Here is a 17,752-nt window from a genome sequence, read left to right as displayed (position 1 = left end):
CGCCGCATTGAAGACTCCACCTCAGTCCAGGCCCTGACAGCTAACGTAAAGGCCTGGTAGGCCCCCGAAATAGCCGTGAGAAACGGGCCTTGGAGGTCTTCTACGCCAACCACCATCCCAGGCGACGTGTACTACGCCTCTACTCGCATCTGTTCCGCTTTGCGCTCCCCAGGCGCTCCCTTAAATTTTTCGCTATCCCTCACATCTTCCACCATGGATATAGGACAGCAGACACCAACGCCACCTCCAACAACAAATATATGGTACAGTGATAACCATCAGGATCCTGGAATTTGAGCTATTACGCTCTCCGCCGCTCACTCAATCTACAACCCTGACAGGTGTGTAGAATACATCTTATTTCTTCGATTGCTGACTTTTTCTCTAACTATCTCAATGTCTAGAGGCTGAATGTCATGCGGGACGATGTGTTATTATGTTTTAGTTTGAGACCTGGGCAACATTCCAGGTGCACATGCCTATTTTTTTTTGCCTATTTTGCCTGACCCTCACCAGACTTCGCTTAGTTTCCTTTGATCTATAGGGGTGGTCTTGAACCTACTCACCTGACGGGCCGTAAGTTACGGCCACACCGGACCCCGTATTAAAGCAAAAGCCCACCCATCTCTACTATCATGGTACCGCCTCACCTCAAAATATGCTCCCCCAGTACTAAATGATCCAGGACGGGTAACTGAGGCTCCTATAGGCACATTCACCGGATTTACGAGACCATGTATCAACATGACCCGGCCGTCCTACTGGGATGACAGCCCTCTACATCTCTACGTACCCTGCCAGCACTCCCTATATTCCACCTCCTGCCCATCCCACATCGCTGAGACCCTTCGCTCAACCGAACCTTGACCAACGGAAAGACGATGATCACCGGCTCATTGTCAACGAGCGATATTCTCACTCCTTCCTTGCGGCCAGATTGAAGGTATACCCCCCTCATCTATTCTTTGTTGCTAATTATCTGAATTATTACTGCTATTTATTCAGGTTTTTATCGGTTTTCTCGCCCTTAGAAGTAATGCGTAATAATAATTGGCCCACGGCGATTTTGGATTCGACTGTTGTAACAAACCGATAACAACCAGTCGAGAAAGGAAAGCACTGAGTCTTTTCATCCTGATATTTGGCAGCAGCGTGATTCAGAATGAAAGTATGGATGGTTTTTTAGGCTGCAGGAAATTGTGGTTGGCGACATTATTTGCACCAGTGCGCAGCATGTAGACTACGGAATCTGTACCAGGTGGTCCCCGTAATGCCTACCTTTTCCTTAATTACAATTCGTGTATCTAACGACCTAGTCTAATCAAAGAAATAATGTTAATAGCTTCAAATTTCGAGTCTTCGCGTGGGCACGGGTATGCCGGCTATTCAATAACCGGTGTTTTCTGGAGACCTCCGAAACATAAATTTTATTCTTGTAGGCGTATTACTCGTCTACTCACTTAGCCCCACGGTAGAATTCATCTACAATATGTTAAGATTAGTCCGCCAAATTTTGACGACGAGCGGATACTCACAATATAGTGAACGAAAAAGTAAGAAAATCGGTTTCACTGTTTGAACCATATTCGCTGTTAACTACGGTAGTAACTCATGGATAGTTTCGTCCCAATGTGTGTGCTCATTGTTCTTCCACAAATCTGACTACATATTATAAGATATCAATTACATTAGCTTCGCTTTGAAAGCCAACGGCGACGATTGGAACGTGGTAGCCAACTGCATATGTTACCGAGCGATATCTTAGGTTTTTCGCATATTTTTATGTTGATACTCAGGCTCATGTGACAACTTCAGTACCATTCAGAACCTTCTGTTCATGCAATTTAAACACAAAATCTAGCACTGAGGACAGTGTAGTATGTACTAAACTACTAATATCAATTCTAATGTTGGCATAGTGAGCGTTTTCAGATCCTTATCATAACATTGAGTCCTCAGTCAACATTGGGCCACTCCTATGACACTTGAGGATGGGAAAATGAAAATGTTAGTAGATTTCTGGACCGACAACAGTAACTAGCATTAGCAATGGGGTTGGAAGAAATTAGAATACTACGCACTGTTAATGCAGCCGCAAGAATAGACCCTCAAACATTGCTTGTTGACGACAAATGGTAGCTGTAGTCTGACTGTTGGAATTAAATAGGGGTCGCAAATAGAAAAGGCTCTTGGTAAGATGGAGATCTGATAAAATACGAGGTGTGACAGACCGTCGTCGTCATGAAAGAACGCACAGAGTTGATATGTGTTTACAGGAGCCTTCATCAAGCCATCTTGTATTGTATACCATTGAAGAAACAAATGCTGAAGCCTAGACACGGTAACATGAGAGATGGTGGAAGGAATTGCGAAACCAAGTAGTAGGAGGGAAAGAGCCGCAGTATGCGGCGCCCTGTCCATGGCATACAGAGTCTGAGGCGGTTCTCCGACGGCGTTGCCGCAATGAAGGAGCTCCAATACCATGCGTTGACAATGAGCTGGTGATGGTCATTTTTCTGTTGGTCAAGGTTCCGGTTGAACGACGCGCCTTCAGGGTGTAGGATGCGCAGGAGACAGAATATAGGTAGTGCTGGCAGGGCAGGGGTGTAGAGGGCTGTTGTCCTGATGTATGGTCTGGTAGATCTGGACAGTGTAGGGTCAGGCAAAATAGGCAAAGAAATTTGGGCGTGCGCACCTGGAATATCACCCGGAATATCACCCGGATCTAAAGCTGGAACGCAACGGCACATTGTCCCAAGTGCCATTCAGCATCTAGACATAGAGATATTCATGAATGCAATCAAAAGAAATAAGAAGTATTCTACTACACACCTGCCAGGGTTGTAGATTGGTGAGCGGCGGGGAGCGTATAGTAGAAGGCGGCAAAGCGGAACTTCAAATACAACCACTGCATCATGTTAGATGATGGTGCTCCAAAACCTTGGAAAATTGATAGAGATTATCAATGGCAAGTTCAGAAAACGAAAGAGAAAAGAGATGGTGCACACACGTACTGGGAGCCCGTAGCATGTAGTAGCTCAAACTCTGGGATTATCACCGTACCATATGTTGTTGGAGGTGGTATTGGCATGTGCTGTCCCATATTTCATGGTGGGAGATGTGAGGGATAGCAAAAGTTTAAGGGAGCGCGAAGTGGAACAGGTTTGGAACAGGTGGTAGAGCCGTAGTACACGTCGTGTGGGAAATGCGGTTGCCGTAGAAGGCCTCTAAGGCCGGTTTCTCACGGCTATTTCGGGGGCCTACCAGGCCTTTACGTTAGCTGTCAGGGCCTGGACTGAGGTGGAAGACTCTCGATTGACTCGCAAATATACGTCGATAATCATCTTGAAAATTTGGTGCCGAAGAACCACCAGTGAACAATTCTATGGGTTTTCTTTTGGATCAAGCGTATGTTCCCTGCCTCTCTATGCTACATTTCTCGATCTCAGCTATATAATAATAATATATCTAGGGTTTTTGGAACGGTTGAGAGCTGCGAGATGAGAGACAATGGAATAAGGGAGCAAAGAACTTCAGGTGCGTATCAAATGTGACAATCTCATCCCTCCATTTCTGATGTTCTGTCAGAATCGATGAACATTGGATTCAACACGGATAAAAGCCCCGAAGAACTACTACGACAGGAACTACGCAAATTAAGAGAAGAGAACAACACATTGCGACTACAATTACAGTCCCAAAGCAGTCATTCAGAACTAGCAGCACTCAAGAAAGAACTCTCGATAGCTCACGAATGTCACAGGATTGAATGTATACTGAAGGATGAAGCCTTGAAGTCCCAGAGGAACGCACAGGAAGTCGCTCTCGAGGCCCTTCATGAACAACATGGTTATGCAGCAGAAGTAGCATCGCTTAAAGGTGAATTACGAACTGTGAGAGGAAGGCTAGAGGCTGCGAAGGCGGAAATCTATGAAGCACAGAAGCGGAATGGCCATTTGAGGGAGACTTACAGGGTATTGGGAAGGAGGCTACTTGAGTTTGGAGCTGGTATTACGGACGCTATCGGAATTGAACTAGATTAGGTTCAATGTATCTTGTATTGTCTACACTGCGCCTTTACAAGGGAGAACATGTGCATGTCACTATAGTAATTGAACTGAAGAGTCTGACATTTCTGCAAGATGTTGTCTGTCGTCCAACCGGGGTCCTTGAATCTCCCATAATATGGCGTCAAATTGCAGTTCGAACAATACGATCGACGCTAATGATTTGAAACCGGCGCTTGGGTAAGCTAGGTTTCACGCAGAGTCAAACCCTTGAAATAACAGGTATAAGACGTGCAATTTCAAGAGTGCTACCCTCTAACAATCTAACTAATACTCTTTATATACTATAGGAACTTCTAGAACCCAAACAGAGACAAACGGTAACTGGCGGAATGGAGACTAGCTGGGATGTGGGCATCATGCGCGTTACATATGCCCTCCTGGGCTACGCAGTAGACCAAAGTAGATATGAAAGCATAGAAGAATATACATCAGAGAAAACCTACTTTACTAATTAGTAATAATCGGTACTAATCCAAAACTAATTTCCATTAATTGATACTAATCACTAATTGACACTAATTGGCACTAATTGGGCAAAAAGTTATATGAGTTTTTCCATAAGTAATCACCCCAAATGGTAGAGAAAATCATACTTTATATACTAGTAGTAATTAGTAGTAATTAGTAATAATTAGTAATAATTGGTACTAATCCAAAACTAATTTCCATTAATTGATACTAATCACTAATTGACACTAATTGGCACTAATTGGGCAAAAAGTTATATGAGTTTTTCCATAAGTAATCACCCAAAATGGTAGAGAAAATCATACTTTATATACTAATCACTAATTGGGGCAATTGGGGCAAAAGGTTTGCATAGGTTATTACACAGAATTACAGGGGTAAATTAGATTTATATTAGAAGACAGTGTAGTAAGTGTTTCTATCACTGAAGACATTTACAAAGAAAGCAGAACACTGGTCTAAAACAGTACTTGAAGTCCATTCTGATGGTACTACTAGGCCAAACTTGAGATGAAATTACTTATCCTCAGGTCTGCTCTCTGTAGAGTCGGTCACAGACCACAATATTGTCCAATTGCTTACATATTTTGGGAATCTACTCCCCCCTATATATTACTAACTACTGGTATAGTATCATTGGTGTGGAAATAATATCTGTATGCAGTGTATTATTTTTCGCTTTTTTAGCATTTTTTGCCTAGGGGGGGTCAGCTGTCACTTTCAAGGTCCAAAAATTGGTAGGCAGGCCTTTACATATATCCAGAACATTCCCCCAAACTCCCTGTGATTCAATATTTGATTTGCCTTCTTTATTGAATATCTATTATTTCCAATATTTGGGCATAAAATATTTTCATTTATATTGTCACAGGGAAACATCCTATCATCAATCTGATTGTGAATTTGGATTCTGCACACAAAAACACATACTACCACCCATCTCACCCATTTCTATCATCTACCTTACTCAGACAGTGCTGGATTGGTCAGAAATTGAATCACACCAGGGTATCAATTCTGGGAGGGGTGGGAGAGCTCAGCTAACCTCATAGTCAAATTCAGAGGGTCAGGAAACCCTAGAAACCAGCCCAGGATTACACAAAATGGATCAGTTTTCATTGAAATAAATGGATATTATTTCCGATATTTTGGAATAAATTTTATTTATTTATAGTGCAGTAGGGAGACATCCTATCATCAAGCTGATTGGAAATTCAAGTTCAGCACTCAAAAATACATAGTTCTACCCACCTCCAATATTTTTATCATCAACCATGCTTATACAGTGCTGGAATGGTTAAAATTCTGGCCAAACAATGATATCAATTCAGGGAGTGATGGGAAAAATTAACTAAGGCCAGAATCGGATTCAGAGGGTCAAAGAACCCTAGAAAACATCCCAGATGAACCTGGATTGAATCAGTTCTCATTAAAATACATGATATACACTGTTTTTCAACACAATACAAGCACTATCTCTTCAAGGAGTGATGGGAACAATTAGATAAGCTCAAAATCGAATTCAGGGGGTAGAAAAACCCTCAAAACCACCCCAGAATCATCTAAATTGACCAGGAACTGATGAAATACAAGTTACCGCTTATATGGGGTACCCGCCGGTGTAACACAATCATAACTGCTAGCACCAGGTTTAATTCCGGTCTAAGGAAAATTATAAGTATAAGCACCGTTACTACTATAACCTTATTGTAACTCTTTAATATGTTATATATATAAGTATATCTATTATATTTGTATGCATAGTGGACTTCGAAAATTTCGGACTCGAAAAAATTTCGGACAAGTCTAATACTAATAAATGTAAGTAAGTAAGTAAAATTAGTTAGGTTCTACTTCAAAATATCATAGTAGAGTATACTATAGTATAGTAATAAAATAGTACACTATATACAATACAATATGGTGAAATGTCTTTTTCTATTTACCTACTAATGCCTACTAATTAGTACTAATAGAAGTATGTAAAATACAATATGGTGAAATGTCTTTTTTTATTTACCTACTAATGCCCACTAATTCGTACTAATTAGTATTAATTAGTACGAATTAATTTGATAACCTAGCGAATTCATACTAATTAGTACTAATTCATACTAATTGAATTAGTGCCAATTAGTATCGATTATTATTAATTAGTACTAATTCATACTAATTCATACTAATTAATAAATCTGGATTTTCCAGATGCGATATCTTGAAACGGAACGGCGTCCTTGATGTTCAGTCATCGACGGTCAAAACTTGAGCGTGTAGAACTCAACGTACCCATTCATGAACACGAACTCTCCACCAAGCTGGCCCACTCTCTGCAACTCTCTAGTGCCATCCTGACATTCGACACACTCGCCATTGCACCTCCATGTCGAACATTTGGCGACTATTCGACGCCGGCTTTGCGGTCATTGTGAGACAAGGATGGCCGGAAAACCACCAGGGTGGTTTTCTCGTTTTGGAAAACACGGTCGTGAAGAAAGAGGGGGGTTCCAGATGAGATTCAACATGTAGAACCAACCGTCATCCAAAACGTACCATAGATCTGACTTCACTATGGCCCAAATCGGAAGATACGCGCAGTCGTAGGTAGTTGTTGTGAGGAAGATGTCGGAGTGGGTGCCGCTGGCGGAGAGCAGTAGGCACTGACAGATTGGACAATAAAGCGGGCTGAGTCTTGAGGGTTGTGTAGGAATTGCGTCAAGGAAGTGGGTTGCATGTAGCAGTTCCTTCAGACCAAAGTAAACCATTCCCAGCGAATCCGAAAAGCTGCTGTTGTTCAGAGAGGTCAGCCAAATGTAGCGAAGGGAGCGAAGGTTTACGCACAACTAGGATCGACCCAAGTAACGCAAACCCGGCGTTTGTATAACATCCGCTGGAATATCCTGGTGACTCGCTTGCTTTGTAGATACAGAACCATGCCAGCATGGTTCACATCCATCAATGCCATTGATGCGACCATTCAGCTTCGTATGGACGCTCGATGAAGAGGCTGAAAGTTTAGGTGGAATGTGGAGGTCTGTCCGCTCTTTTCGATCGTTGATGTTCTGAAGGAGCCGTCCTGCTTTCTACTTGAGGCACATAGCATATTTTCGAAGCGGGGGTCTCTACAAAGATGTCAATAACGGACCTGGTTGCGCTAACTTGGGACGTATGGGGTTGGCATTGTACGTCAAGCAATTCGACCAAATGAGATCCAAATCGTCCTTAAACTCTCTTGGACCTTCTTGAGCATAGTTTGAAAGTCCATCGGAGTATGGATGACTGCATAAAAATGAGTGCTGAAGTCATGGAAATTGCCAAGTGGAGCGAACCATCGTAGTAATCTGGTGCTTCCGCCTTCAGAACTAACGACTCTGCATCGTGGTTGTCCTGCAAGTAAACGCGGTCAGTAACCTACAGCTTGGATGCGTTACATCATCAGCCGGGCGTGACTTACTATTGAAACCGTTCTCAAGTCTAGCAAGAGCCCTTCCAGGGAATCGTAGAAAGGATCTGCAAGCTTGCTATCATGGCCCTGTCGCTATGAGAAATGGGATGAATTCCCTTGAATTTCAATCTGCTTCGATAGCCGAGGGCAGTGTAGGAAGGTTTTGCGAGTTTCTGTACTGTCCTGAAATGGGCTCGAGCTTTGAGGAAACTATGCTCTATCGAGGAAGGAGAAAGACGCACGTCCTTGGTCTCCTCAACAGCGAAGAGTTTTAGCTCAAAGTCAGTAAGTTTCAGTGGGAATTTGAGGGGTAGAATATACGCACGACTGAGTGTCCAAGTAAGACTGGAATTTTGTTTGCGGTGTGTTGGTGTTGCTGAACCGACACCAAACGTCATAGGCATCCCTTCTCGGATCCCCCCATCTCATCCAGCCTGATCCATTTGATAAATTTGAATATGTTTCGCCACCTATAGGGGTTTCGCGTGAAGGAGTTCATAAAGGTAAGTTTTAAGTTTGAATGAGGGCCTGCGACTCATTCGTTTCGTCATCCTTGATGAGGTCGAGACAACAGCGGGTATAGCGCATGAAGATCAATAGTCATGGTTGGAATGGAATCTAGTGGATCTGAGCTGGCCAGTGTGAAGCGGTACGAGGAGAATCAGAATGGACAAGTTAAGCGTCGATAATGTCCGGGTGACTGGGATGTGACATCGCCGGTCTCTCTCCGCGAAAATGACCAACCCAAACGACAGGGTATGTGCTAGCCTCTCTCATACCAGCCATTTTTCAAAAACTTTGTATATAGTACGCAGTGGCCGTTGCCAGGGACAGGGCCAGAGCGCAGAGGGCCAGAGTGACTGCGGCTGGGGAGCCTACTTGAACGAGCTTGACCAGGTCAGTTTTCGAACTTCAGTTTATTTTTCAAGTACTTATTCTTCACATTTCAGCTCCAAGCGTCATCACGACATGGACAATCATCGAGGAGGGCAAGATCATCTACAGCAGGGGGTACCAATACACACTGTGTAGTACAGAAGGTGCGTCTCCTGTCATCCATTCGTTTCGTTTCGTGGATCTCATAGCGTATGACATTCCAGACACGGCTTGGTGTCCCTGTTCCATCTTTACAACATTACACTCCTATTCACAGGCACCCAAGCTCATACATTGGTCGACGGCCAGCAAACGCTAGACGAAGCCCTCTGAAACAAGCAGAAAATCTGCCGACCACTTATCTGCACCACCTCAAACACGCTTTACCTCACATCCCAAGGTTCACAGTCCCGTTAAGCCTAGATGTCCTCAAGAAACAGGCTGGCAATATGTCAGTAGGAGAGCAATTGCGGGCAGTGTGTGCAACAATGGAGGAGGAGAGTTACCCAGTACAGGCGATGTCTGGTATATGGGAGGTGGAAGGACAGCCAGTGATGATATACCTCTCTAAGAGGCTTCACTCCAGTGGCAACGATGGGGGACGGGTGAGAGCTGACTTACGTCTTCCAGATTTCATACTAATGTCATTTCAGATACCGCTACCGTTAGAAGCACAACACCATCCACAACGACTATTATCCACACTACAAGCGGCGATTGAAAATGGACAAAAGATTCATTTTGATGGTTTTGAGGTATGTAGTCTGGTTTGACAGTGATGTCGCATCTCTAATCCGGGTCCCCTCAATGAATAGGACAATCTCGTGAAGCGTTACTATGAAAGCATTCAAACAATGTGCGCTTTCAACCCTCCTAAACCGGATCACACGCAGCAACGCCATGGTATTGAGGCAGTGAATGGAAATGCTGTCCATCGCTTCCCGATATCATCGAACGTTTCCTGGACAAATGATACGAACGAGGCGAAGGTATGGCCGGGGGTTCGGCCAACACCAGGTATTGTCTACAGTGACGACAATGGGATCACTGGCCTTGAGGCTGCTGGGGTACTACATCTAGTTGAAGGTTGGGAGCAAAGGGGTCATCATGAACTGGTACGGGCTTAGATACCAGTTTTTGACTAGGTTTCTGATTTGTTTTCTCATGGTGACAGGGTCTTCACCAGTCAGCTTCACTGTCTGGTAGTGGGCAGGCGATACGTGCTACTGAACATTCCTATGCAACCAACAACTGCCTGGAGAGGTGCATTGAAAGCGCTATTCAGGTTTTCTTCCCAGACCAGCACCAAACTTTTTCCAAGGCACGCGATGCGGCGAGATTAGTACAAGGCCAAAAGGGTGGGTGTTTCACAGGCAGGGCTGTAGTCTATAAGCTACAGCTCTACCCTCACTGTGATGATGGCGATGAGGGCATTTCAGCAAGTTTTCCATGTGGACGGTACACCGGTGGCTATATGCTCATTCCCCAATTCAGAGCCAAGCTCAAGTAAGTTACATCATCTATGTATTATACCATTGCTGGTTATCAAATAATCATTTTTATAGTTATAGACCAGGAGATTTACTGTTGATCAACGCAAAACTTATCTGGCACACAGTCACCGAATGGAAGGCAGTGACTATGCACAAGGACGATACCACCACACCAGGATGCGTTGGGAGTGTTTTCTTTCTTCCCTGAAAATCATTGGCTCACCTTGAAGATAAAGAAGTTGGATGGGGTGTTGAGACTATGTATGGTAAACTGCCCACTTCATGCCCATGTAAATATGTCTCATAAATTTTTAAAAAAAAAGTACGGCATGCTACATAAAAGGTACACTAGGCACTGAGAAGGAGAATGTACAGTGATGTCGTCGAGATGCGCAAGGAAGAAAACCATTTTCTGCGCCCATAACCAGCACTTCCCCGGGCTCATTGTTACCAGTCTGCCTGGCCCCTGATCTGCTTTGGACAATAGACTTTGGACAATAGACCTATCAGCCCATTACCAACGACAACTCGCTTTCAAATTGAATGCAAGCATGAACGAACACGCAACAAAGCGAGGCCAGAGCTTCAAGTATTGAGAGTTGTTTTGAGCACGTTTCCAGATATAAATGTTTAAACATTTCGACTACTAGTATTGTGCGTACAAATCCTCCCCATTGTTCTCTATAGTCCGAATTTTTCGCAGGGTTGCCACGCCTTGGCATGAAATCCAAATAATTTTAACTGTGATTGGTGAACCGGTGACTGAAGTACTGATGACCCACGAGATCTGTTCTTAGTCCCTGTTGAAAAGGATCTATTAACATGTCAGAAGTTTTTTAAAAAAATGATAGGTTAACAATGAGAGACGTACCATAGAATCCTACACCACTACTAATTTCTGCCATGATACAAAATATGTCTACATACAGCCGAATGTTAGTTACTCTGAGCAATGACAGCATACAGTTGGGGAAGCATGACCTGCAAGTTGAGAACTTGCAGGTCATGCTTCCCCAAGTCACACTCACAGCTGTGACATTTCCCAAATTAGGCAAGACCTTGCATTACGCCTGGGGAGAATCTAAACATTTGAGTGTCAGTGTCAACCATAGTCAAATTGCCTATAAAACTTGGAAGTACCCACAGCAGAGGAAGGCAGAACTGTTGGACTTGAAGAGGGGAAGGTGGTGGTAAAGGGAAGAGAAACAAAAAGCAGTGCCCGGGGCCCAGCACATGTCAGAAACATGTCAGAAGCAGGGATGAAGTTGAACTGGCATGGACCATGACCCAAAATCAGGTTTTTTGGCCATCATGTTGTCCAAAGGGTCCCCCATACATGACATCTCATTGCGGTTGATGCATGATGCATGATGGCCCGGGAAAAATCCAGAGTTCAAGGTAACAATGGGCCTAGGCCCTAGGGAAGCGCCGGTCACAAGCGTGGGAAATGAGTTTTCTTCCTTGCGCATCCCGATGACAACATATACAGTCATGATCTGTGACGATGCCGACCGCTAGAGATTTGCGTAAGGGTGGAAGCGAGCTGGGCGTGTGCAAATGCAAAGGTGCAAATGCATTTGCATTTTGCATTTGCATTTGCAAAAGTGACCTGAGCCTGCTCGGCAACGGTAAATGGCGGAGGAAGATGATTGACCCACACCGTGGAGAAGCTCTTCGCGGCCCTTAGCTTTCTCCAACTTGGCCTTAGCAACAGGGTCAACATAACCGAAGCCTCCTACACCAAACTGGGTGGCCTGCTTGTAAGCCTTCCTTTCGGCACGTTCCCTAAAGGCCCTGTTCCTGAACTTGTTGACACGAAGGGCATCCAGGCTAGCGAGACGAGAGAGTTGCTCGTACTCGGTGCGAGGGACCGAAACATGGCCAGGTAAGAGAATCTCACCCTCGACGCATTGATGTAACTCGACACCAAACAATTCCGGTGGAGGCGAAGGTTTGTCGAGGTAGAGGATGGGTGATTTGTCGTTAGGGTCATTTTCGTTCCTCTTGTAACTGTAGTCCCAGTCCGCAAATTTGAAGTTATCAACACAATTGTTGAAGAGGGTGGCGAAAAACTGATAGCCAGGCCCGGGAGCATACTCGAGTGAGTATAATTTCTCGCGGAAGTCCAGATCATGCTTGAGATAAAAATTGACGGCTACGGCGGGCTCGCGAACGTGTCCGAGAACGGGATCGTTGTAGTGGAAAATAGTAGGGTGAGCACGCTGGATGCAACCGTCACCCGCAAAGTGGCCAGGCCTATAGACGATCGGCGGGACGGGTGTGCTTTTGGACAGCATGATCGGAGATGGAGAGCTTGCGAATTTTGGTACGGTGGGAGACAATGAGGTAGAGGCGAAAATGTCGATGGGAGGAAGGTGATGTTTCATGCATTTCGTTTAAACGCCAGACGTTGCGACGTCTCTCTCAACTCAAAATCAAATCAAAAATTTTAAATTTTTTGAGTGACCTTTACATCTCAAATTTAAGCTAAAATTCTCAATCGCAATCATAATTACAATATCTCAATCAATCTCAATCTCAATCTTGAGTCCAATGGTGACCTCATTCTCACTTTTGAACACTCAAATTTCAATCAATCTCAATATCTCAATATATGTTCAAATTAACAGTGTACATATTTAAGTATAAAACGGCCTGTGGCTATGGACTACAGTTATTGGAGGGGAGAAGAGTCGTTGCAGTGTATGGGTGAAGCTCGAACATTGACGGTGTTGGGGGGCTGATGCTGTCATTATGGAGAGAGTGGGAGCCTTGGAACTGAGCTTCGTTAGCCATAAAAATAAGAATAAAGACAAATATGGACTGGAAAGTAAAGAAACTGGCCGTCCGTCGATATCTGGATGAGAATATAGGCAGTGTCAAGTAGAATCAAGGGCTCGCAACGTACCGTAGCCAAGTAATCTACTCGGAAATGTTTTGGAGGTGAGTCGGTCAGTGAGAAACGAAACCAGGAAAGATTAGGAGGGCGGATACAGGACGGGACATGATGGGAAGAGAGGAAGCTACGGTCTGGTGACACGTCGCCATATCGTATCAAACTCAGGTCCCCTACTGTACCGTCAAGTCCCGACGGACCCGACCCGGCCCTGAATTTCGAATGAATTTTAATTCACAGATATGTAGTACGCTAGACAAACGAAAAGAATAGAACTAGAATCGAAACGGAATAGAAAGTAAACTCTACAGTCACTTTTTTATGGCCATCCCTCGTACGTATAAGTAGGGAGGGTACGATAAGATAACCGGGGGTCAAATATTTAGCCGCGGCAGGCACAAGACACGCGTCGCCTCGGGACGCAACTCTCCTTCTCTCAGATGGCATAGACAGCGCTGCTGTCACTTCTAAGCTTGAAAAACTGGTGAGTTTATCTGTCTGTGTTGTTCAACTTTACTGCTAGAATCCCTGCGATTCAATCTTGGTTTAACTTATTTAAATAAAGATTTATTCGGCGGGATACTCGAAAACTAGTCACTATCATACGTGTCTATAGTAATTACCGGTTGCCTAGCTCTGAAATAATCATTCAGCTTCTCGTTATCACTTGGCCAGCATTCAGGGCCAGCAGCCTTAAGGAGCTTCTGCTCGGCATCCTTGGCCATACTTGCAAACAGGGCTGCCTTGTGTGAAGCGTACACACGGTAAGGGTTGCGTGCATCAGTGATCCCAGTTACACTCTTGGAGAGCTGATATCTGGAGAAGGCTGAGTCGGGAGGACCGAGAGATAGTTTGGACCAGTAGGACGACATGGCCTGACAGGCCCTTGTAAGGCACCGAAATTCTTCCTCCAGCAGCTCCACTTCCTCAACTAACCTTTCCATGTCCGCTTTGGCCCGGAACCATTGTACTCGTTCAGCTTTATTAGATGGCGTGAGCTTTCGAATAGAGTGATTGCAATCTAGACCCACTGTCAATCAAGAACTCAGCCTTTGCTTGCGTACCCAAACCCTTCAGCTGCCCGTACCGCCAGATCCATGCATCAACTCGCTTCCCATCTCCTAACTCACGAGCCACCGTTGGATTTTTGGTGTACATGTCCTCATCTTTGAGGACAGGATAATCGGGTGATTCATCTATGCCAAGAAGGCTAAGGATTGCCGACCGTGAAGCCTGGTAATGGGAGGCGTACACCTGTTTTTTGGCTTCAGCGCTTTTCAGCCATTTAACTGACCTGGTATTTTGAATAACTCCACGTGAGTTAGCGCATTGATTATCCCGCATTACCATCTTGTAATTGATGGCATCACAAAGGCCCACGATAGCATCGTTACATTCACCTTCGCGAAGTTCCAGTTCGATGGATGATAGAAAATCCAGAGAGAGCTTTGTTCGTTCTTGTTGACTGAAATCTGATGGAAGATAGAGGCATTGGGTTTCGATGGAAACATTGTTGTTGTGATCCAGTTGTGCAGATACAAAGTACTCCACTTGCGGCATTGTTTGGAGTTGAATCTTCCTCCAGTTGCGAATGTCGGTGGCGAGGACAGTTTTACTTCGCTTTATTGTTGATATTTCCGAGTCTGTTGATGCCTGTTTGATAGATGCCTGTAACTGACGCCTGTGAATGGTGTCAGAAAATCGTATTTCTAGATAGTAAAAACATGTACTGTCGTTCTTGTATCCGTATACCACTTAGAACAAACTTGATCTCGTCAGATGCGTCACTAAATAGTTCGCCTTTTGCTGTTGATTTGTCTTGTTCTAGATTGAGCATGTTCATATAAACATTCTCACGAGAAGGCACTGTTTTATCTAGTTGAGAATGACATATATATTTAGTGGGACTTGAAACTCACAGCGTCGTGTTTGGATATGGTACACACTGGTCCAATGGTCCCCCTCCTTTTTTGGTTCATCACTTTCCTTACTCCAGTGATTGACATTGTGATTTCCTCGGAGTTGTGACAGACCTATATAGTGCTCAATCGCATCATCTCGAAGTTTCACGGACTCCAAGTATTTGTCCGTAAGATAAGTTGCTGAGAACATGGTCAGTTTGTAGAATTCAGATCCGCAATGAAACTCACCCATGTTCACACCCTTGCGCCAGTTCCAGAAATTATGAAGATCATTGATGGTATCGTGCCTATGACCATGATTCATCTGCCTTGTACTTCCACCAGACTGCTTCGACTCTGCCCATGATTGCTCGATTCCCTCCCCATGCATCCATGCTGCTCCCTTGAGGTAATTGAGCGAAAACCGTATGTGGCAATCAGTATTATGACCATCAAGGTGCATCTTGGGTATCATCCACCGAACAAAATCGATTAGCCATACCATGTCTGGGAAATGTTTGGCAGTCTGCTGGAAAAAGTGAACCCCAAATTGACAGGCTATGTCGTAGGTGCTAAGTATCCGGCGAAAGAACCTGGCTCGGACAAGCGACTCAGCTCCAACAGCATATCATTGTATAGCACGAACAAAAGCAAAGTCTGCATTCGCAAACCTATTGAGTTCCAGGTTCTTAGCTACTTGCCTCGAATACAGCTGGCCATGATTGGCTGTTACTCACCTTTCACCCTTTTGAAGGTCAACCATCGACAGGAAGACACAATGCCGTCCACATTCAACAGCTATCACCCCAGTAATGACACAGCCCTTGAATTTCAATTTATTCTGCATGTCAACGGCATGAAAACGAGAGCATGTGGATTTCTATAGTGACAAATCAATAACTGAGAGTACTACTATGCAGTCTCTTACCTCGTCTTCTGGGCGAAGGACTATGCTAACAACATACTTGTTATATTCATCATCCCGGGGGAAGAAGCCCAAACCATCCAGTAGGGAGATGTCATCAGGATCATCGACTTTTGCGAACCTTTGCAGGCCAAAATGGCCGTCGACCATAGTAGTAAGTTGAATAATGTGCCTTACAAATGTAAATCAGCCTAATCCAGATCATAGAGAAAGGGACCCCACAGGAAGTTTTCATCAATCTCATTCCAGTAACGGTCGGGTACATTAAAGCCTGGTTCCGGACAAGCGAAGCATGGGACTACCACACTCCCAGCTGGCCGATTTGGGAAAAATTGGTCCATACCGTGGGCATGCCCACTTCTCTTCACCGCTTGTGCAACGCGAAAAATACGCTGGACACGGAGGAATTGTTGATACGGGTCCTATATGATAGCAATCACTAAGTTTTAATTTTGATCAGTTACATAAAAGTAAACTGGACTTACGGGGATATTTGCAAGATCGGGTGAGAAGTTACATGTCTGCAGGCGAAGGGACTCAATGAAATCATATGGAGATTTCTTCGATGTAACGGTATGTAGGTGAAAGTCGGAAAGAACATTAAATGTAAAACCTGTCTCCGCACGTGTGACTGTCGCAGGAAATATTTGACAGGCCAGAAGATCTGTGAATCGGTGCTCAGGGCGTCCGTGTCCTGGGCAAGCACAGAAAACACATTTGATTCGATGAATGCCGTTAATGTCGACGAGAGTGAAATCTAGTGGCTTGAAGTAAGCACCACCTGCCTCAGCCGCTTTGCACCGATGGCCGTGGTGATCATGACTGAAGGTGTACACATAGCCCAGTTCACAGATATCCCGTTTATCATAGAATTTCCCATTCCAGACATGGGCCCAGTGAAGTGGTGAGGAGGAATGGGTTTCGAGGAAGCAGGTTGAGCATCAAGGTTCAAAGAATAGGCAGTCGAAGCAAAGACACGATCGGACGGCTCCTGGACGTTGACATTTGCAAGACTCTCCAACCGACACGGAGGATTCTTGAAAGAGCAGGTAATCAACTATAACATGGAGGTTTTGTTTGAACCCTTCCATGTGAACTGATGCACCCTTAGTGGATCGATATATTAGAGCCATTGAGTTGGTGAAAGTACAAAACTAGCTCATGCACCTGCCCCTTCCGAACAGATGGCTCCGGCACATCTGTTTCCCTTGAGCTTCCCTCCGGGGGAAAACCGCCACTCCTATCATCAGAAAGGATAGTTCGAGAGCGAGGTCGCTTTAGTGGGCGATGAAGATCGTTGTTAATCGCTTGTATTGGCATGTCGTGTGTAATAACCCGCCCCGTACTATCAGTTGTTTTGTGTTGAAACTGTGGGGCTGGAATAGGGTTAAATTCATCAGTGCTCGCATTCCCAGCATTCCGCTTTCCTTTTTTCCTCGGTGGGTGACCGTGAACTAGCCATAGGGTTGAGACAAGAAAGCTGAGATCAGATAACACGGTACACCGTATATCATCTGCCGCCGTATATTGGGCAACTGCCACCGGAACAAGCAATCCAAATCCCATTAAATGTGTATTGTACAACGGCGTATTGCTGGTGACACAGGGTTGATGAACACTTCATAGACACAAGTCTTATGACAGACATGACGAGTGAACAGGCAAGTCAAACAGAATTTTC

General features: G+C 44.6%; 5 protein-coding genes across 5 annotated transcripts; 3 read left to right on the top strand and 2 right to left on the bottom strand.

Annotated features, from left to right (window-relative positions):
- The first annotated feature begins 90 nt into the window (after window positions 1-90).
- Window positions 91-1,334, top strand: E1B28_002984 (uncharacterized protein). The gene is made up of 4 exons (XM_043159940.1): window positions 91-341; window positions 405-469; window positions 528-943; window positions 1,006-1,334. The coding sequence occupies exons 3-4, from the start codon at window positions 767-769 to the stop codon at window positions 1,042-1,044; spliced, it is 216 nt and encodes a 71-aa protein (XP_043001894.1). The 5' UTR covers window positions 91-341; window positions 405-469; window positions 528-766; the 3' UTR covers window positions 1,045-1,334.
- Window positions 1,335-3,385: 2,051 nt separating this feature from the next.
- Window positions 3,386-4,043, top strand: E1B28_002983 (uncharacterized protein; the record flags this gene model as incomplete). Its single annotated transcript, XM_043159939.1, has 3 exons — window positions 3,386-3,408; window positions 3,473-3,537; window positions 3,589-4,043. The coding sequence occupies 3 exons, from the start codon at window positions 3,386-3,388 to the stop codon at window positions 4,041-4,043; spliced, it is 543 nt and encodes a 180-aa protein (XP_043001893.1).
- Window positions 4,044-8,715: 4,672 nt separating this feature from the next.
- Window positions 8,716-10,557, top strand: E1B28_002982 (uncharacterized protein; the record flags this gene model as incomplete). The annotated part of the gene is made up of 8 exons (XM_043159938.1): window positions 8,716-8,736; window positions 8,809-8,877; window positions 8,931-9,020; window positions 9,081-9,461; window positions 9,510-9,611; window positions 9,672-9,971; window positions 10,031-10,362; window positions 10,422-10,557. 8 exons carry the CDS (start codon window positions 8,716-8,718, stop codon window positions 10,555-10,557), a joined length of 1,431 nt encoding a protein of 476 aa, XP_043001892.1.
- A 1,306-nt stretch (window positions 10,558-11,863) lies between these two features.
- On the bottom strand, window positions 11,864-12,646 carry E1B28_002981 (uncharacterized protein; the record flags this gene model as incomplete). Its single annotated transcript, XM_043159937.1, has 1 exon — window positions 11,864-12,646. The coding sequence occupies one exon, from the start codon at window positions 12,644-12,646 to the stop codon at window positions 11,864-11,866; it is 783 nt and encodes a 260-aa protein (XP_043001891.1).
- A 1,189-nt stretch (window positions 12,647-13,835) lies between these two features.
- On the bottom strand, window positions 13,836-15,651 carry E1B28_002980 (uncharacterized protein; the record flags this gene model as incomplete). Its single annotated transcript, XM_043159936.1, has 5 exons — window positions 13,836-14,224; window positions 14,277-14,926; window positions 14,976-15,111; window positions 15,165-15,347; window positions 15,396-15,651. 5 exons carry the CDS (start codon window positions 15,649-15,651, stop codon window positions 13,836-13,838), a joined length of 1,614 nt encoding a protein of 537 aa, XP_043001890.1.
- Between the last annotated feature and the right edge of the window lie 2,101 nt (window positions 15,652-17,752).

This window comes from Marasmius oreades, chromosome 11 (genome assembly GCF_018924745.1).
Source record: "Marasmius oreades isolate 03SP1 chromosome 11, whole genome shotgun sequence".
In the NCBI taxonomy this organism is placed as follows: Eukaryota; Fungi; Basidiomycota; class Agaricomycetes; order Agaricales; family Marasmiaceae; genus Marasmius; species Marasmius oreades.
Note: the sequence above shows the minus strand (reverse complement) of the source record. Positions and strands in the feature narration are given on the sequence as shown.

Excerpts from the sequence above, each read along its gene's own strand:
- E1B28_002984 (XM_043159940.1), top strand. The coding sequence starts at position 767 with ATGACAGCCCTCTACATCTCTACGTACCCTGCCAGCACTCCCTATATT. Across the intron at positions 944-1,005 it reads TCCTTGCGGCCAGATTGAAG|GTTTTTATCGGTTTTCTCGC; the intron begins GTATACCCCCCT and ends CTATTTATTCAG.